General features: G+C 42.8%; 1 protein-coding gene across 8 annotated transcripts in view; it reads right to left on the bottom strand.

The window, feature by feature from the left end:
- The window catches only part of LOC115461463, a 162,720-nt gene that overhangs the window by 5,999 nt on the left and 134,483 nt on the right, over window positions 1-22,238 (bottom strand). For 7 of the 8 annotated variants that reach the window (XM_030191276.1, XM_030191282.1, XM_030191279.1 and 4 more), the window contains one exon: window positions 14,181-14,234. The exons of the other annotated variant lie outside the window; for it this stretch is intronic. In XM_030191276.1, coding sequence (XP_030047136.1) covers window positions 14,181-14,212 — 32 coding nt within the window. In that variant the 5' untranslated portion in view covers window positions 14,213-14,234. The remainder of the gene's footprint in view (window positions 1-14,180; window positions 14,235-22,238) is intronic. 8 annotated transcript variants of the gene reach the window in all.

Below are 22,238 nucleotides of genomic sequence, written 5' to 3'. Positions count from 1 at the left end.
GTTAAGCTACGAGTCCTCTTTGTAGGCTTTTGGGATACGGCGACCAGAACTGTGCATCCAAATTTGTTCACGTGCTCAAGATGCATGTCGAAATTAATTAACAAGCCAGTTAACAATAATTGGATGCTAGCAATCAATTGTTAATTGGCACTCATTAAAATTTGTGCATGCATCTGGATATACATATTTTATAAGGCTTAGGACTGGATTCTATATATCACGCCTAAAAATTCAGTGCCAAAATGAATTTTACCTAAGAACATTAAAAAAATTACACTTTAATTTAGGCGTACTTTATAGAATAAGCCTAAATTTCTGTGCAGTTTATAGAATATGCCAAGCGCTGGTCCATGTGACTAAATTTAGTCACGGGTAGTTATGCCAAGTAAAAACTGGTGTAAATGCGGATGCCTAAATTACACGGACTGGGTATATTCTATAACCATGTGTATAGATATTAGAAAATGCCCATGACCTGCCCATTCCATGCCCATACCTCCACCCCCTTTTCAACTATGTGAATTAGAATTTACACACAGCACAATATAGAATACACATAGCTTCTTAACGTAAATTCTAATTAATGCCAATTAGTATCAATAATTGCTTGTTAATTGGCAATTATCAGAGCTGATTAGATTGTTAACCAATTAGGTTATGGAATACCAGTGGCATAGCTATGGGGGGTCTTGGGGGCCAGGGCCCCCAAAATTAGATCCGGGGCTCCTTGTTTGGCTGGCGGTGGTCCACAACCGCTCGCCAGCTGAAGCCTTTCTACAGCACTGTTCTCTCTGCATTGCCTACCCTACTTCCCCTCACGTCATGTGCATGCTCGGTTTTAGTGAAACTGAGCATGCGCAAACATGGGAACATGGTGTGTGTTGAGTCTGCCCTGTGTATTAAATGCAGGCCAGATGCAGGGCAGCCCCCCCCCCCCCCCCCATGCTGCATTTGTCACACAGGCTTTTGCACTGACCACATATAATTTTTTGCTTTAAATGTGTAGTAAGTGCTAAACTTTAGTAAAAGGGCCTCTTTATTCCTTTAGATGCAGGATAAATCAAATGTAAAAAATATCAAGATAGTCCATGAATGATCATGAACAGTCCAGAAGCCCATGGGAGCTTAATGACCATTCCATATTTTATTAACCATCTTCTTGGAAAATCTAGGAGTTCTTCATAGAATCCAAGACACAGATGGTCAAAAGTTAAAAAAAAAAAAAAAAGGGGCTCTCCAAAAACTGTCATGTAGACCCCAAAGCCAGTTTCCATGATATCTATAACAATTCTGTTTAATATATTTGTGGGAGATATTGATGAAGGGTTAGAAGGAAAGGTTTGCCTTTTTGCGGATGAAACAAAGATAGCCAATAGAGTGGACATCCTGGAGGGAGTAGAAACAATGAGAAGGGATCTCCAAACATTAGAAGAATGGCTGAGGGTCTGCCAGCTAAAATTTAATGCCAAGAAGTGTAGAGTGATGCACTTGGGGTACAGAAACCCAAAAGAGAGATACTGAATAGGAGGGGAGAGATTAGTAAGCTCGACTCAGGAGAGAGACCTTGGGGTGTTGGTGTCTGAGGATCTGAAGAAACAATGTGACAAGGCGACACCTGTGGCCAGAAGGATGCTAGGCTGTATAGAGAAGAGTATAACCAGCAGAAGAAAGGTTTGATGACCCTCTACAAGTCGTTGGTGAGGCTCCACTTGGAGTATTGTGTTCAGTTTTGGAGGCCGTAGCTTGCTAAAGATGTAAAAAGACTGGAAGAGGTGTTAAAAAAACCCTACAGAAATGGTATGGGATTTGTGTTGCAAACTGTACGAGAGATTTGCCAACCTGAACACATATACCTTGGAGGAAAGAAACAGGGGTGACATGATACAGATGTTCAAATATTTGAAAGGTATTAATTCGCAAACAAACCTTTTCCGGAGATGGGATGGCGGTAGAACTAGAGGATATGAATTGAGGTTGAAGGGGGGCAGACTCAGGAGTAATGTCAGGAAGCATTTTTTCATGGAAAGGGTGGTGGATACATGGAATGCCCTCCCGCGGGAGGTGGTGGAGATGAAAACGGTAAAGGAATTCAAAAATGTGTGGGATAAACACAAAGGAATCCTGTTTAGAAGGAATGGATCCACGGAATCTTAGCAGAGATTGGGTGGTGACACTGGTAATTGGGAAGCAAAGCCAGTGCTGGGCAGACTTCTACGGTCTATGCCCTGATCGTGACTGAACAGATAAGGATGGGCTGGAGTGTAAAATTTAAGGGGCTTCGACGTTAGCTTTAGAACTTTTAGTAAAAGAACAGTGCTGGGCAGACTTCTACTGTCTGTGTCCTGAGAATGGCAAGGACAAATCAAACTCGGGTATACATATAAAGTATCACATACCAAGTAAAATCAGTTTATCTTGTTGGGCAGACTGGATGGACTGTACAGGTCTTTATCTGCTGTCTTTTCATATGTTACTATGTAAATCTCTCTGGGTAACTCTGGGAGTTAATCGGACTTGTCCTCTCCACCCCACCCTTGCTGATTACTTACATTTTGCCTGTTCAATAATAAATCTTGCTGGCTTCAAGAACTGGATGAATAATGGCAAGGAGCAAATTTATTAAGTAGTTATGAAGAGGTGAACTATGAGGAATGCTGGAGAAACAGTTACATCTGAGCTAGGCAGTGCTGATAAGCACACAAGAATAGCCATACTGGGTCAGACCAATGGTAAATCCAACCCAGTATCCTGCTTCCAACAGCGGCCAATTCAGGTCATAAGTACCTGGCAGAATCCCAAATAGCAGCAACATTCCATGCTACCAATCTCAGGGCAAGAAGGATTCCCCATGTCTGTCTCAATAGCAGACTATGGACTTTTCCTCTATGGAATTTGTCCAAGCCTTTTATAACCCAGATACGCTAACCGCTGTTACCACATCCTCCTGAAATGAGTTCCAGAGCTTAACTATTTGAGTGAAAAAATATTTCCTCCTATATGTTTTAAAAGTATTTCAATGTAATTTTCTTGAGTGTCCACTGGTCTTTGTACTTTTTGAAAGAGTGAAAAATCGATTCACTTCTACTCGTTCTACACCACTCAGTATTTTGTAGACCTCAATCATATCTCTCCTCACCTGTCTCTTTTCTAAGCTGAATAGCCCTAACATCTTTAGTCATTCCTCATATGAGAGGAATTCTATCCCCTTTATCATTTTGGTCACTCTTCTTTGAACCTTTTCTAATTCCGCCATATCTTTTTTGAGATATGGCAACCAGAATGAACACAAAACTCAAGATGAGGTCACAACATGGAGCGATACAGAGACATTATAATATTCTTGGTCTTATTTACTATCCCTTTCCTAATAATTCCTTGCATCCTGTTTTAAAAAAATTTTTGGCCACAGCCTCACACCGGACAGAAGATTTCTGCATATTGTCTACAATGACAACTAGATCTTTTTCTTGGGTGCTGACTCCTAAGGTGGACCTTAGCATCAGCAAACTATGAATTGGATATTCAACACTGTCCAGTTAAACATGACCAGGTAAAGTCTGGCCACACAAGTAGCTAGCCTAAAATGTTTGGATATACTTATCTAGTTTCATTTAATGGTGGACCTTACCTGGTTAAAGTCAGCTGAATATCAGGTTAAAGTTATCCAGATAACCTTACACAGATCACTGCTGGTCTGCTGAATATTGGTCCCAATTAATATGCATGGCATAAATTTGCATATACTAGAGACTAGGTATTTGCATATTTATGCTGTTCATATTCATTGTGGGCATCCTGAAAATCAACTGACTGTGGAGTTCCCACATGGATTTTGGGAAACCCTGATATTGGCATCACTTGAAGATTAGTGGGAGCATTAAAACATCATTTCCTAGGTTGACCTGATGATACATAAGCAGTACTGTACAGAGCGTTAGCAGTAAATTTGAGACACTGAGATCATACTCACATGCCTTGGCTTAGGAGTGAGGTTCGTTCCTGTCATGGTATGCGCAAAAATAATCCACATGGAGAAATTGCCCCCAAGACCTAGATTTGATTTTTGGATTCATTCTTTGCTCTTCTGGACAGTCAGGGCTACAAACGTTGCACAAGCAGCATTCACAGACATGGAAGTCCCAACCTTTGCACAACAGTGATGACTACTACCTGGCTTATGCATGCATTGGAGGTAGCTCGGGTCTGTCTGAGCCTCTCAGCTGGAAGTTTATTGTTACAATGGATGGGCTGGATGCAAAAGCAAACCAAATGGGGCAGCTTCAAAATGAAATGAATGCTCAAAATGTCTCAAGAGATTGGTGGGTGGTCTTCCCCCCAAAAAATAACTCATACTACGTACTGCGCAGTTCTAATGGTCATCATGATAGCCCATTAGTACTGTTGGCAAAATGAGATAATATTCAGGTAAACATATTTACAAGCAACACACCTTGTCTATTTGACCTGTATAAACCAGTTGGTCAAGTCAACATTTGAATATGATTTGACACACATATTCTTCCATTGGTGTGGTTTACCTGCTTACTTTGGGGGGGAGGAGGGGGCAAAACAAGGACGTCCTATTGGCAGCAGGGGAGAAAGTCCAATTCAGCATTAGCACCCATAACGTTGGGAGGGGGGTGGTACCACCCCGAACTATGTCAATGCATTCTTCCATTTCAAGAATGCAGTGTGTGACATGGCATTCAAATTCCAATCTTTCATATAAAAATAAAGGGCTCAGCCATGCGGCTAACATCCAAGCTTTTCAGCTGACAGTTTCTTACTTATTCTTTCCTCTTTCTGGAAATTGTTTGTGAGCCAGCTACAGGGAGATAGGTGGGTTTTCTTCAATATCAATTGTTGTCGCAGGATTTCTTTAGGGGAATCTGAAGCAATTAAAGGTGACAAAATGCATTTGTTGGAGACCAGAATTATAAATTTTGGATGTATGAGACAGAGTAATTGATAGAAGTGTTGCCAATTTCCTCCATTCTGCTGCAATTGGCCCACTAGGAGTTATTCACACTTTTAGTTGCCTGATACTTTTAGATAGAATTACTAAGCTGCATTAAGTGAATCACGTTAAGGTACACATGTTACAGTGATAGCGCATGTTATCTTAACACGCCACACTATTTGAATGTGTCATTTGAGTTTTTGTTCAAATGAGACGGAAATTTTATGACAATCAGGAGAAGGCACACTCTTGACATGCTAATGCAGGCTTGAAGACAACACACTACAACACACATGAACAACAAAATTGTGCATTGATTTAACATAATCTTTTCAGCATAGGTAGATTAGCAAGGACTTGATCTTTTCTGCAGAGTAGGAAGCAGCAGCAGGTGGGAAGCACTGCTCATCGACTCCTGATTGCTGGAGAGGAGGGGAGAATAATGACTGTGACTACATCAGGGAGGGGTGGGACAAAAACTAACATCATGACAGAGAAACCACTGCTACTGGCAGCCAGTTTCATTCACTCCAGTGATCCAGGAATTCTTCATTTGAGCGTAAGATAGGCCTCTCCAGATGGTATTATTATCTACATAAGTGGTGGTTGTCCTATGGTTGCTACCCTCTTCATTGTGTCACGGGACACCATGTCAATCTCTGTCCTCCCTTGCAGGCTGTTTCTGAATTCACAAGGCATCCAAATATCTCAGGGGAGGAGGGGAACCATTGGGTACTTGCTGAGGTTCTGTGTGTACTACCAACCAGACCCCACAGGACTTGATGCAGGCTTCAGGATGCAGCAACTCATGACACCATTGTCCTGTAAGCCTGAATGCATCTAAACATTCATATTACTCCCTCATGTGCAGACATGCTGGCTGGCAGAGGGTAGAACCACCAGGGGCATGTTTCTGTTTCTTGGATTCAGCAGTCACCAGCTCTTGGTAACAGGAAAAGGCCCGTATGATGACAGGCTCCAGATTTTGATGCCTGACAGTTAACCCTTCCATCTTGGGAGCTGGGAGTCAGTGCCAAGCCTAATGGTCTCATGTGCCTCATGATGATATCATTACTAGTATAACTGTGGTCTGCAGAGCTTTTAGGGCTGCACTAGCGATTCCGGTGCAGCAAATAAGAGGATGTCCATAGTAATTGAATGGGCTTCCTCTCATTTACCACAAAGGAATCAGGCCCTCCATGAGGTAATTTGTTCCTTGGCACACAGCAATGAGTATGTTATGTAAGATATCAGGTTATATTATGTTTTTATACTTGCTCCCGTCTGTATTAGTGTGAAGTTTGACCCAAAGCAGAATAATACAGTGAAAACAGCAGTAAGGGGGCAGTTCTATAACTTGGCGCCTCAAGTTAGGCACAACGATTCTCTGTGCTGAGCACCAATTCTATAATGGCATATATGCACCAAGATACCATTATAAAACACTAACAAGTCAGCATTGGTGCGCCTATATTTAGGTGGGGCCATCTATGCCAGGTCAATGGCAGGCATAAGTAAATGGGCATACTTAAGAGTATTAATAACCAACAAAGTTATGGATCCCAGTAACGTACGTCAAAATCATAGAGTGCTTCTAAAAAACCTAGTTTCTTGTTATAACTCATGGAAGCCTACCCCAAATCGATGTTTCATTCTGCTCTGGGCCTCCCTGTCTTTTTTTTTTTGCTCTGGAGTTTTACTTTACCCTGGCTGGACCACACACCCTTTTGTCTATGCAGTGCAAAACTAGGTCTCTCTTAAACAGATCTTGTGAGGGAGTGTATTTAAGGGAGTCTATTTAACTTGATTTACGTTTGATAGCACTGACTGTTATGCGCAAAAATTAACACTAATAGCCAATGCTGGGCTTAATCCAGGTACCAGCATTGAAATCTGAGTCCTCAGCAGCCATGGGAAGTTATATGGGTGATGGCTGATGTTTATATTGGTATCCAGATAACAACCCAGATAAAGTTAAGACAGCCTTTTTGCATTCCAAACTTTATTACATTACAGTCAATGCGTGTATGCTGCTCATACAAGGGACTGGATCAGTGCAGCTTGCAAAACAGGGCCTTAACCTGATTCGTAACCAGGTAATTTCCAGCTCTGCCCTGACTCTACCTGCAGACTCCATCTGGTACTAACCGTATAGTGCTGGGGTAGTCCGCCTAGATATTTAGTGGTACTATCTAGGTAAAGCCTGGTTAGGAAGAGATAGGAATAGGAGCCTCTCTTGTCTAGTTATCTTCCTTTAAATATTGACTCCATAGTACAAAATGGCAGATTAAGACCAGCATGATCCTTCTAGCATGCTTAGTAAAGTGGCTAGGGATGTAATTTCATTCAAGTTATCTCCTTCTGTACCTTTAATTATGTTTATATTTATTCGGGTACTTGATATACTGCCTTTCACAACAAATCAAAGTGGTGAACAATACTAAAATAAAAAAGAACAAAGAAAGGAACACCAATTTAAATAGGACAGAGGAGATGAAGTGAATAAGGGAGAAACAAAAAGGGAATAGATTAAGGATGGGCAGTGGAGCAGAGAGACAGCAGACATGTCACCTGAAAATGATTCTGATATTAGGAGCTTATAGAAACGCATGGGAAAATAAATTGGCTTTAAGAAGACAGCAGAAGCGAGGGAGCGAGAGTTAAGCTTTTGAAGTGAGGGGTAAGGAATTACAGAGAAAAGGAGCCAAACAAAAAAATGCAGAAGCGTGTGTGGAGTTAAGATGGGCATAGCAAACAGATAGCACGGAGAGACGGGAGTCAAAAACAGAGCAGGATTCATGTATAGGAAAGTATGGAGTAATGAGACGTGCCAAATATGGTGGAGTGCCTAAATGGAGAGCCTTGAAAGTGATGGTCAAAATCTTATGAATGATCTGAAACTTTAGAGGGAACCAATGATGTTGTTTTATAAATGGGGTAACATGATTGTAGCAACGGGCGTGACAAAAAAATGCGAATAGCGGTATTCTGTATGGTCTGAAGTTTATGAATAGAAATATCAGGAAGACCAGCATAAATGATATTATAATAGTTCAGTTTCTTGACAGCCAATGCATAAAGTAATGTGGCGCTGCTTTCATCAGTAACAAATGGTCATTAATTTGAAACTATTGAAGCCCAACGCGGCTGCCGATGATAGTTCAGGATGGAGCGCGCGCTAACATTTCCGGCGCTCTGGAAAATTTTTTTCTCTAGCGTGACGCTATCCCGGTGGTAACTGGGCATCACCGCACGCTGCCCAGTTACCACGGGAGCCCTTACCACCACCTCAATGGGTAGTGGTACATGCTCTCCACCACATGGTAAGGGTTATCTTACCGCATGACCATTTGGTGGGGGGGGGGGGGGGGGATTTTTACCCGTTGTAGTAAAAATGGCCCTGGTGCATGGGAAAAACAGCCCCCACCACTACTGAAGGGTCCTATTTCCTGCAGCTTAGTAAAAGGACCCCTTAAAGAGGCAATGCTGTGTTTGATACACTTTCCTATTCAAAAGCAATTTTACCAAATCTTGGAGGAAAGGGGGGGGGGGGGGGGGGGAAGATATCCACTTTTGCCCACCCATGATGCCCTGTTTGTGCATGCCTCAGAGGCTGTCCTGCCCCAAAAGTCTGAATATATTGTAACTGCTAACTAGTTGATATTCACCTTTTTACATAGCGTTTTTTCAGACTCAAAATCCTGTTTTCACTATTTACCTAATGCTCTGAAATATTTGATTTATTACTACCTTTATTTTTGGTCTCTATGTGAGTGAATTGAGCTGTAAGTACTTGAGATAATCGTGTGTGAAAATGGGTAAATTGAGCTGTATTATGCTTGAGAGAATTGAGCATGTGAATAGGTACTTCACAACTAGAAACTGGAGCTCATGTTTCAGACTTCAGTAAATTCCAACATGTTTCTGAATGTTTTTTCAGTTCAGTCTTTAGAAAGAAAAGTGAATTGGAGGGTGCTGGAGTGTGAACCCATGAGTAAAGTCTCGGTTCATGGAGGGTGAAAATGAAGATCAGGTATGATTGGGGTGATGTGGTTAGCAGTATTAAGCAATATTTTGAAAGAATATATGACTTATAGAAATGTTTACGTCAGTAAAAAGTGTTGCTGTAAAGTTACTATTTTAAAATTCCCTTGTAACACAGAGCAATTATATGTAGAAAAGGGCCATAATAGAACATCACACACACATTGGTGCTCAATTTTAAAGCAGACGGACACCCCAAAATGCCTGAAAAAAAGTCCTCCTGCTAAAAACGCCCAAATCCTGAGTTTGGAATGTCAGACTTTGGACTTTTCACACCGCAGGTCATTCAAATAGCAAGGGGGCATGTTTTAGGCGGAACCAGGGAGGGCCCACAAGTAGGACATCCAATAGTGATTTTTGAATAGGAAGAAACACCCATGTCTAAAAAGGAGGACGTTTTTATCTAGACCTGTTTCGGTCATGCCCAAAGTACAAAAAAAATGCACTGACCACTGGAGGGATTAAGGCATGACCCCTCTTTAATATTCCAGTGGCTGCTGTCCCTCTCCCTCTCCCCTGAAAGTGAAACTGGAAAGGAAAACCAGGCTCTATGTCAGATACAGGTATTATGACCTTTCTGAACAAAGCATCAAGCAGGCAGAGATTGGTAGTAACAAAGCACTTGTACTTTGTTACAGTACTTAAGTACAAATGGCAGTACTTTTACTTGTAATAAGTAACATTTAAGCCGTAATTTTGTATTTAGTAACAATGTACAAATTTGGAAACTGCAACGAAGAGGGAGGGAGCATGACTGTGCTTTAGGGCCATGGTGACTGGAAGGGGAGAGGAAGAAGAACCTGCACACAGTGCAGTTCAGGCTAGGGAGGCAGCTAAGCCTGACAACAAAGTAATAGCCAATCAACAGCTGTCCTGGGCAGGTGTAGAGGGCGGAGACTAGGGTTTCAAGGTGATGTCAGGTGTGGCTTGCAGCTGATTGGGCCCGAACTTCCGGTCCCAAAAACAGCTGAGCTGAGACAGAAGTTCAGACCCAATCAGATACAAGCCAGGATGAAGTAATGCGGAAGCCATGATAGTCCACTTTAAAAGTTAATAAAAGGAAAAAAAAACCCAAAAACAAAAATAAGGTGACACTTTTATATTGGACTATTATATTTTTTGACTAACTTCTTCAGGTCGGGATAGTATACTGATGTAATAGTATGATTTTCCTGAATTAAGGAGGAGGTTTTCACCTCCAAAAACTAGTCAAAAAAATGTAATGTTAGTCCAATAAAAATGTATCACCTTATTTTCCATTTTATTTGTTAATTTTTAATGTAGCAATTGGAATATGTAAGTTTTTGAAATTTACTTCTGCTCTCTTTGTATTTTGCATGGTACAAAGGGATGTGTTACTGTTTCTGCTTTTTGGTTTTACACTGTATGTAGAGTATAGCTTCTTGGGGGTTCAGTTTGGAGGTGTGGCCTAGTGGTTAGTGCAGCACACCTGGGGAACTGGGTTGGAGTCCCACTGCAGCTCCTTGTGACTCTAGACAAGTCACTTAACCCTCCTCAGGTAAAAAATAAGTACCTGTATATAATAAGTAAGCCGCTTTGATTGTAACCAAAGAAAAGTGGTATATCGAGTCCCACAATCCCAGCCACTTTCCCTTTCCATCTACATATTTCTATTTTTAGTTTGTGGTTACTTATTCTATATGTCATGAGGGGCTACCTCTGTTCATGTGTGAAAAAGGCTGGGTATTCTGTTAGCATCAAGTGTCTGTGTGGGACTGATCTGTACTAATCCAGCTTGTTTTGTTTTCCAATAGGTGTATTAATGTTCTTCTGCCACTGCAATGCTCAGGGTGTTTTTTCCCCCCCTTTTCCTAGGAAGGACATCGTGTGACCCCCTAGAAGTTTGCTTGTAATCATACTAGATTCTGTGGTCCAACTTGTTAAGAATATTTTTTACTTTGTAGTAAAACAGTAGTTTTAAGAGCTGTATTTTATTACTTTTACTTTTTAGCTAAGACTTTCTACTTTTACTTCACTACTTTTGAAGTCAGTACTTTTACTTTTTACTTAAGTACTTTTAAAAAGTAACAAACCCATCTCTGCAAGCAGGTCAGAGGCATAGCCTAGTGGTTAGTGCAGTGGACTGTAAACCATTGGAACAATCTCACCGTCACCATTACCACATAACCATTAAAAAACAATTACCATTTGAGCACTTACAGCCGCACATTTTGTAGGTGGTCTGTGCTAATCAGTTACCGTGCAGTAGTGTAGATGCACTAACTGAATAGTGCAGACATGCCCACTCTCCACCCCCAGAACCAAAAAAAAAGAAAAATTCTTTTAGTGTGCAGATTGCGCATGCCAATTTAGAACTTATTGCAGGAGTGCATCCCCGGTAAACCCCTTTTAAGCTGTGGCAAACATGTGCTAGCACTTATCACTGCTTAGTACAAGGACCCTCTATGTCTCTTATTTTAAATCAGTTGCCCTAAGAGGGGTCTTTCTCTCCTGCTCCTGATGGGACCCAAGTGATCGCGTCCTGACAGGAGCAGGAGAGAGAAAACTCCGGCACTGGGCCCCCACTAGAGGCTGGGGAGGACCCGGAGTTTCCTCTAGCGCTGCTCTTATGCCCATTGCTGCTTTTCCTCTTAGAAGCGCATCGATTGGGGGGGGGGGGGGGGCGGCAGCAGTGGACAACGATTGGGGGGATGGGGCGGTAGCCACTCTGCCCTGGGCCCCGTTCAGTCTCTCAGCGGCCCTGTGATGGCATATTGGCAAGGGAATAACACAGGACTTGTATGGCCATGAATAATGCTGATGATTTATCACCCTGTTCCCAATGAGGTATAAAGGCCATCCTAGAATGCCATTAGTGTGATTATGGAATCTTCCCAAGAGATGCAGGGCCTTTAAGCTGTATATACATGTACACATACACATACATAAAGGACTAGATTCTATATATCACTCAAAAAAAAAATCGGCACCAAAACGAAATACACCTAGGCATATTCTATAAAGTACAACTAAATTTAGGTGTACTTTATAGAATACACCTAAATTTCCACGCGGTTTACAGAATATGCCGAGCGCCCGTCCGCATGACTAAATTTAGTCGTGAGCAGTTACGTCAAGTAAAATTTGGTATAAATTCTGATGCCTAAATTACACGTAGACTGGGTGAATTCCATAACAATGTGCATAGATTTTAGAAACACCCATGACCCATCCATTTCACATCCATGGCCGTGCCCCCTTTTCAACTATGCGACTTAGAATTTACACACATCATATTATAGAATATGCTTAGATGGTTCTGCATTTAAATTCTAATTAATGCCAATTAGTGTCAACAACTGATTAAGAGGCAATTATCTGTACCTATTGGCTTGTTAACTAATTAAGTTGCACACGCAAATCCAGAATACGAGTGGATTTGTGCGTGTATCATGCTTTATAGAATCCGGGGGGAAATGTGTTTATTTGCTAGAAATTGAGTGAGCCCCCATGTATGGATGCCCGGGCTTCCATGTTGTAATATGCTGTGGATGGACCTGTGGCATAGTTACTCAGGCCCTCATGATCAAAAGCAAACTCTGGTGCTAGAGGCTGTTAACGCCATACTAGCGCCAGAGTTTGCAGCCGACCCATGATCAGAGCCCTCGAGCGCCTGAAACAGCGCACTCGAGGGCTCTCAGTGCAAGTAGCATGCAAATGAATGCTAAACAGGGCTTCTAGCGCAATTAGCTTGCAAATGCATGCTAATTGGCGCTTAACGCATTCATCCCCAATGATCAGCGACCAGCGCGCCAAAGATTGGGTCGCTGGCCGCAGCAAAATCAACGCCAGCTCCGAGCTGGCGTTAGATTTTGCGGATCATTGGGGAGGAATGGTGAGCCCTGTCCAGCATGCAGTTGCATGCTGGCAGGCCCCCGTTCCCCCCCAAGGCAACAGCACACATGACTGGAGGCCCCCCCCCCAACGATCCGAACCCCCCCGAAATCTTCGTGGCCGCCTCCGGCCAAGCGTTGTCCCACCCTCCCACCAGCGCCGGGGGGGGGGGGGGGGGGGGGGGGGGCTGGAGGTTCGGTGGGCCTCCAGCCCCGCAAACCCCAAGAAATCCTTGTGGCCGCTGTAATCTACCGACGAGGGGGGTGGGGCTGGAGGTCCACCCCAACTCCCCCCCCCCCGCGTTCTCAACAAATCCCTGGTGGTCCGTGGTGACACGTAACCCCACCCTCCTCCCTCCCTCCCGGCCCCCCTACCTTTTGTTGGAGGAGGGACGCAGCCTGCATGCCTCCCTCCTCTTCCTTTCGACGCCACTTCAAAATGGCGGCGCCCAGCCCCGCCCATTGCATCCTGGGATGCGCTGGGCGGGGCTTCATACCATGTAAGGGAATCGCGGCGTCGAAAGGAAGAGGAGGGAGGCATGCAGGCTGCGTCCCTCCTCCAACAAAGGTAGGGGGGCCGGGAGGGAGGAGGGTGGGGTTACGTGTCACCACGGACCACCAGGGATTTGTGGAGAACGCCGGGGGGGGGGGGGGCAGGAGTTGGGGTGGGGGCTCGAGGTCCGGTGGACCTCTAGGCCCCACCCTCCACCCCCGTCGATGGATCACAACGATTTCTGGGGGGCTGGAGACCCACCGATCCTCCAGCCCCCCCTCCTCCCGTCGCAGATGGGAGGGTAGGGCAGCGTTTCTTAAGCCGGCAACCAAGTCCTCTGGGGATTCGTGGGGGGGGGGGGGGGGGGGGGGGGCTGGAGAACCACCGGATCTCCAGCCCTCCATGAACATGGGGGGGGGGGGGTCGTCGGGGGGACCGGAGGTCCACCGGACCTCCAGCCCCCCCCCCCATCGCTGGGTGGGAGGGTGGGAGTCGGTTTGGCCGGCGGCGGGCCTCTTTGTTGGGGGATCGGCAGGCCACTTTGACAGTTTTGGGCAGGAGGATTGTGCTGAGCGCATGCTCGAGCGCAATTCTCCCGCACTTCAACATGATAATCAAACATAATAGCGCTGCTTAGATTTGCATGCATTATCTTTGATCATTGATGCAGAAAAGCCCTGCGCTGTCCCGGCACTATTGTTAGGGCGCTGTTTGGAACAGCGTGGGGCTTTTGATCATGAGGGCCTTACTGCATAGCTTTGATGAGAAAATGGGAATAGAATATGGAGGGGTGAGGAGAAATGAATTTTTTTAGATGTGCATACATTACCGTTGTATCATTCTGCAACATTTGCACCCCATTTGGATTATGCTTTGTTAGTATCTAAAACAAAAGAGAGGGAATGAGAAAAAAAAGCTGATGGATTATTGTATTCTATTTAATTTTAAAATGCAGAGTATAGGGTAGTCTAGTTACTGATGAGAAGACTTGGAGGTGTATTCTCAAAGCAGTTAGACTTACAAAGTTGCATAGTAACCTATGGAACTTTGTAAGTCCAAGTGCTTTAAAAATGAGCCCCAAAATAAACTATTCCATAAGCACATCTGGTGGCAATGTTCAAATATATCTCTTTACATTTTTTTCATGAAACAGAAAACAGAGAAACAACAGGGCTGATATTAAAATGAGTTTGCTCCTAAATTGGCCTCTGAAAATTTATTAAGACTAAGGGGTCCTTTTACTGAAGTGCGGTAAAATCTAGGCTTAATGCGTGGTAAAGTGCAATTGCAGCTATGCTAAGCCCAGGTTTACCGTGGCATTTTTAAGGGCTTTTTCTTTTTGCATATTTGCAGGTCATGTGCTAATGCACACGGTATCTTCAGAAGGTTAATGTGAAGCACTTACAGCCTCCTGTGTTAGCCAGTTATCATGCGTTTATTATAATGCACTAGTTAATGGTTAGATGCCCAATCTCCACAGCAATATCTCATAAAAATATTTTAAAAATCGGTAACATGTGGGTTAGTGTGTGCAAACAGCCCACATACCTGTAAATGCTTTAATGCGTTTCTGTGGTAGCGTGTTGGCGCACACTGTGCATTAGGAACTTAGGGCCTTATTTTAAAAAGGATATACTCCTAAATTTATGCTTCTAAAATTTGTGCTCCTAAATTAGGAGCATACTCTATGCTTTAAAATAGATTTATGTTCGTAATTTGAGACCATAAATTTTAGGATCATAATCATTATAGAATAAGGCCCTTAACGCTTTTTAGTAAAAAGGTCCCCGATTGCCTAAATCTATACTCACAATTTCACTAAATTCTTGATTCGTCCACTGGGGCTCATAAGATTTGTGGCAGCTCTGTAACCAGTATATATCAGTATAATACTTCTATAGTTTTTATTTTTTTTTTCAATCTTCCGATATTGGATCCCCAAATGTAGTGGACTGTTGATGAGGCGTATCCATTGCTTAATGCATTCTACCCTATTTGCTTATTGTTATAGTTTATATTTCATCAGTTTTTCCATACAAGTGTCTTTACTTGGGAGGTCCTTTCACTAAGATGTGCTAACAATTAGCACAGTGGTTCCCAAACCTGGTCCTGGAGGCACTCTGGCCAGTCAGGTTTTCAGGATATCCACAATGAATATTCATGAGACAGATCTGCATGCACTGCCTTCACTGTATGCAGATCTCTCTCATGAATATTCATTGTGGATATCTTGTACTGGCTGGAGTGCCTCCAGGACCAGGTTTGGGAACCACTGAATTATCATGTATGAAATGCCACGCAGCCCATTGTATTCCTATTAGTGTGCGCAAAGCCCCAAAGTCTATAAAAAGCGCTAAAAATTGCACACACAAATTTGGGCATGTGTCCAATTTGCATGCAAACTTTAACTGAATAATGAGCTAATTAGCATCCATAATTAGCTTAACAAGCAATTATAAGATTTAATTGAAATGTAAGTGCATAAATTTAAGCACTGGGTATCTGCCTAAATTTTATTCACAAGTCCAAAAAGGGAGCATGGAATTTAGGGAGTCATGGGTGGATCAGAGACGTTCCTAGAATTTACATGTGTATATAAAGAATAAGGGAGATACACACCTAATTAAGGTGTGTCAGTTGGTGAAAATGGCCACACCTAAAATTAGTCATGATTCCTGGACATAAGCAGTATTGTATAAACCATGCTAAGTGCGGTTTATAGAATAGTGTTTATTTTGGCACCATATACAGAATACAGCCCTAAAGCCATTAGTGCACCTTAGTAAAAGGACCCCTTGGTTTGCAAATTTTGTAAAGCCTAATAAATATCAAATAATAAAATCCATTGAACTCATAAGTTTATGAGCAATAGGCAGGGAGAAAAGTTAGGAGTTTATCACAGATTTTCAGTCCTAGACTCATTAATTAGGCTCACAGATCTAGGCAAATGAATGGAAGGCCTAAATTTGGGGTCCTTTTACTAAGCTGAGGTAAGCACTAACACATGCCTACTAGGGCTGTACCAAATATTCACATTCGATTTGACTCAGCCCCGAATAGTGCCCTGATTACATTATTCGTATTTGGCTGAATAGTGATTTAAATTCAAATATAAATAATCTGGGCTCAACTATGTTAAATCTTACTGAAATAAACACTTGCTCTCAGATTTCACATTACTTGTTATGTTAAAGCTCAATGCCCATTATTTGTATTTGGTGTTTGTATTTGGCCGAATAGTTTCCATTATTCTTATTCGGCCGAATAGTAAAATATGTTATTTGGTATAGCTCTAATGCTTACAGTAGGTTTTAAAGAGCTTACCTCAGGGCACACTGAGGAGTCCTCAGTTTCAAATTTGCATGTGATACCCAGTGCTAAAATATATTTTCAATTCTTTGGCCGAGGGGGCGTGTCTGGGGGGGGGGGGAGGTGTGGGTGCTTCTGTGTTAATCAGGATTAGAGCAGCAGCCCTTACCGTCTACAAAATAGGTGATGGTAAGATCTCAAAACAGAGGCATAGCTAGGTGGGGTGCAAAGGGAGTGGCCCCTCCCCCAAATGGACTTCCAATGAAAATGGTGCCTATACGTTTTTATAAACCTATTTGTGCTGGCGCCTATTTTTGTGACACTGTCTGCTTCCCCAATACCAAAACCCAGCTACACTGCTGGTCAAACGCTAATTTTTGTAACTAGCTATGCGCTAATGAAGATGTGCCGATTAGAACAGAAACACCCACTCTCCACCCCCCTCCCCCCCAGACATGCACTCTCCCAAAAAAATTACAAAATATTTTTAGAGTGTGGTTTGCATGTGCAGATCCAAAACTTACCACAGGGTGCCCGAGTGCATCCCATGATACAACATTTTAATTTGCGGTAAGCATGAGCTAGCGCTTACTGCAGTTTAGTAAAAGGATCCCTAAGGCTTCTATGTTTGGCAGAAAATAGGACACAAAAGGCCTTGTTTACTAAGCTGTGCTACAGGCGTGCTAGCATTTTTAGCATGCGCTAACCATGTAGATGCCTATAATATTCCTATGGGTGTCTACATGGTTAGTGCACGCTAATTTTTAGCACGTGCTAAAAACAGTAGTACACTTTAGTATAAACAGGGCCCATAGGAGGTCTTTTACTTAGGCGAGCTGGCATTTTTAGCACACGTTAAAAATAGGCATGCGCTAAATGCTAAAGATGCCCATAGGAATACATTGGCATCTTTAGCGTGCACCAATTTTTAATGCACGCTAAAAACGCCAGCATGCCTTAGTAAAAGACTCCCCCCTAGTGTGCTAAAATTTGCAGTTAGTGCATTTTTATACAGGATTTTACCACGCTCTACCTGCAAATTTTACATGGTGCTTTTAACATTTTTTATTCTTTTTTTTTTTTTTTTTGCAGTTCATGCACTGACGTTGTCATTAGTACACAGTACCTGCCTAGTGTTAATGCGATAAATGTTTCTATGTTAACTCTGTGTTAATCAGGTAGGGCGTGTTAAGTATAATGGACTAGATGGTGAACATGTCCATGCCTACTCGCTGCCCACACTTTACCCCTCCAAAAAATATTTTTAAAAATCAAGAATACACAGGTTAGTGTGCGCAAACAGGAAAAATACTGCAAAATGCTTCAACACATTTATGTAGTTGCCTGTTTGTACGTGCAAACTGCATGTAAAGGGCATAACACCCTAATAAAACGGCATCTTAGGAACCTAACTTTCAGGCCCTTTGACTAAGCTGTGGTAAAAAATGGAGGAGTAGCCTAGTGGTTAGTGCAGCGGACTTTGATCCTGGGGAACTGGGTTTGATTCCCACTGCAGCTCCTTGTGACTGTGGGCAAGTCACTTAACCCTCCATTGCCCCAGGTAGAAAATAAGTACCTGTATATATGTAAACCGCTTTGAATGTAGTTGCAAAAACCTCAGAAAGGCGGTATATCAAGTCCCATTTCCCTTACGCAGGTCATTCCCGAGCTCCAAGGCCATTTTTCTGGCAGGGTTAAAATGGCTGATTTTTCTATTTTCAGTATTAATACCCACATGCTAATTTTCCCATTAGCACGTGGCCATTAGTGCATGAGCACTTACCGAAACCTATTTTGAAGGCGATAAGGGCATGGCAATGTAGCTGCACTAACCGATTAGCACAGAACACACCCACTCTCTGCCCCAGTGTTAAAAAATAATTTTTTATTTTTTATTTTAGCTTTTGGGTAGCGTGTGCTGATCCCAAAACTACCACGGAACACGTGAGTGCGCCCCATAAGGTATTTTTTAGCATTATTGCTTACCTCAAGCTTAGCAAAAGTGCTCTGTGATAGCCCGAGTGGGGGTTTGAGGGTGTGCCTGTGAAATAACACAGCCAGACAAATGTATATAAACAAAAATAAGTGGTTTATTAACTGAATCCTGAGGCTTGTTATGTCATAGAACCAGAAACACAAGATGAAATGCCTGTGTAGTTCAGTAAATACAGTCTTAAACAAGCCTCTGGCTGGCAAGCCAGCCATGCCCCAAACACAGCCTGTAAGTTCTTCTCAGAGTTCCAGGTCTGGCTCCACCGAGATCTCAGAGCAAGACTTGCTAATCTCAAATCAGGAAACAAAATTGGCTTAGCTCAGCCAGGTCATAATCACTAGACATAAGCTGTAGCAGCATGTGCTGAGGCTCCCATTCTCCCTTCCCTGTGCCAGGGCCGCCAAGAAACTAAGCAGGGCCCGGGGCAAGGCTGCCCCCTGCCACCCCCTTCCCCCACTACTGCAGTCCCCGGTCTCACCTGCCTGCCCTCGGCTCCGTCTGCCACCGGGCCCCCTGCATTGAAATTGGCAACGCCTCAGCTGAGTTCCGTTTGGAAAGGCAGATCGCCTCCCTTCAGGCCTTCCCTCGTCTGATGTAACTTACAGTTTCCGCGAGGACGGGACACAGGGACAGCCCGAAGGGAGGTGATCTGCCTTTCCAAACTGAGCTCACCTGAGGCGCTGTCGATTTTAATGCAGGGGGCCCGGTGGCAGACAGAGCCGAGGGCAGGCAGGTGAGACCGGGGACTGCAGCGCCGACGGCCTGACCCCGGCGCCAGGCCCCCCTTGGACGCCCGGGGAATTTTGTCTCCCCTGCCCTGTGCCTCCATAACCTTAGTCTGGCCTTGCCTTTTACACTTCCTGGTTCCGACTCCACCCCTCCCGGCTTACTTCCTCCCAGGGCGGGACCAGTGATTTTACCTTAAGGTGGCTTAGGCTATTTGAGGGACTATTCTTAAGGCAGAGGGGTAGTGTTCTATAAACCCTCTCACAGGTTCCTTAGGGACCTAAATTAAGGAGTTCAGCTTTAGGCACATATACATGTTTTTTCAATATACAGTCTAGCTATCATTCGTCAAGTTTCAATGTTACTGTTAAACTTGCATATAAACTACAAAACCAAAAATAAGAACTAACTGTCTGCAAATAGCAAAACCTTTAGTTTTTCATTACACATTGGTTTGTTGTACATATTCATGATGTGATATAATCTTATACTTGTATAAGGGAACCCTCGGAAGATACCACTTATAAAGACAATCAAGCTCATTTTCAAAGCACTTAGCCTCCCAAAGTTCCATAGAAACCTATGGAACTTAGCCTCCCAAAGTGCTTTGAAAATATGCCTCAAAGTCATTAAATCTTTTGCCTAGTGGCATAGCATCTCTTCATTGGGCTATCCCTTGATTCATTTTTTGTAAGTGCTATTGCAAACACGTAAAAGTGCTCAAACTACACGTGCTCTAAATAATAATAAACTTATCTTATCTTCGAAGCCGTGTCCATGTCTCTTAATGCTAAAATCCACTTGGGCTTCCCCTGATTGCGCCCGACACCGCGGGTTTCAATACTTTCATCAGGGACTCGGGTTAATTGCCCTCAGCAGATACACAATGACCTGTTAGTTGAAACATCGGCGTTGGATGCTTAAGCTGCACTCTTGCGTTCTTTAAACTTGCTGTTAAACCTGCAGGCATGTATCCATCCACACATCTGACGTTCAGTGCTTTTCAGATTCTCTTAACACACCTGTCTTTTCCAGTAGACCAGGCAGTCTTGCAAATATAAAGGCCCTTCAAAATATTTGGTTGCAGGGTCAATGCAAGGATGTTAGCCACCCTAGTTAAAACTTCAGCCTTGTACCCCCACCCCCAATCAAAATTCAGGTTCCTAGACCTGCTCCTGCCACCCTCACATTTTGATAATAAACTCAATAATTATGATGATTCCAATACTATCCCCCTCCCTGAACAATCCTGTAGCATACATAATTAGACATCATACTTTAAATACTGCTTTATATTTACCACTCACCACTTAGGGGTGAATTCTATATATAGAGCTGAAAAAAAGCACTATTCTATAAGCTGTGCTTAAAGTTAGGTGCAGTTTATAGACTAGCGCTTATGCCCGGGATTTGTACCTAACTTTAGTCATGGCTACTTGTACTAACTGAAACGTGGTGCAAATATATACACCTAAATTGGGCATGTATTCCCTGTATTCTATAGCACGCGTAAATGCTAGGAATGCCCCATTCCGCCCATGACCCTCCAATTTCCATGCCCCTTTTTCTTTGTTTTTTTACTTGCACGTAAGTTCCAATTATATCTAATTTGTGCCAATAATTGCTTGTTACAAAGCCAATTATTGGTGCTAATTAGCTCATTATTCAATTAAATTGTGCACGCAATTTTTGGTGACTTTTATAGAATTAAGGGTAAATGTATATCTTTGTTTGAATATCAGGCTTTATGAAAACATTAATGCATCTTTGCAATTTTGTATAAACAGTAATAGTGTGCGTCTTCCACAGAATTCAAGACAACACTACAGATTTCTCTCATAATATTATGGCAGTGGAATTTGTCTCTATTTCTCATGCCACTGAATGTATTTGCTTTGCTGTACAGGGGTGGACAAGAAAGATGCCTGCTTGGGGCACCAGGCTTAGGGGGAGATACCATGGTAGCACAGGTAAGCTTCAGTGCGGTCAATGATGGGCCAGAACTGATTGGCTGACCATATCATGGTTATGTCCTGGCTGTATATCCTAAAGAAACAGTCTAAACAGCTAGAAAATAAAAATAGGTGTTTTACCATATTCACTACCTCTCTGAAGCAAGCATGTTAAAATAAGTAAATGTTTCTGATACTCTGGCAACCAACATCTGAGTGACTGATTTTGATAACAACATATACTGCTTTAAAAAATGCATTTTTTAATCTTTCCTATAGTTGTCTGTGAGATCAACAGAGAGAGTATTAATGTTTTGACCAACATTTCTGTTAATCAAGTTCACTAATTAAAGCGTCACTGCTGCTATGTCATATATGCTCTCCTGAGTTCTGGTACGTTATAGAGATCTTAAGGTCATGAATCTTTGCTCTGCCTTTGAGGCTGTAGGCTATTCTATTCATAACAACCTTTCATAATGATTGGGTACTATCAGGTGTGAATAACATTACTCATTTTTTTCTGTTGCTTATACATAATTTCGTGAGAAATTCAAGTGAAATTCAGTTGTTGGATGGGAAGGGGTGTAAATAATAAGTCACTCACATCCTATGACGTGCAATAACATAATTACAGTTTGTCTTGAGAGATCTGTCTGATCCACTAACAGCAGCACCTGGAACAAGTGGGAATGGTGGAACAGAGGCTTGGACATTAATAGCCAGGCTACTGCTGGAGGGGGGCACTTGGTCTTTTTCTATAGGCATTTACTGTGTTACTGCATTGACTGATGCTAACGTCCTTCTAAGTGTCCTAACAGAGACTATACTCCATGAATCATGCAGTACAGAATGTGGTCTTGTTAAAATTTATCAACAAGGAAAAGAACAGTATGCAAAGCAGTTTTTC

The sequence above is a fragment of the Microcaecilia unicolor genome, chromosome 2, assembly GCF_901765095.1.
Source record: "Microcaecilia unicolor chromosome 2, aMicUni1.1, whole genome shotgun sequence".
Lineage (NCBI taxonomy): Eukaryota > Metazoa > Chordata > Amphibia > Gymnophiona > Siphonopidae > Microcaecilia > Microcaecilia unicolor.
This window is presented reverse-complemented; position numbering and strand designations above follow the sequence as displayed.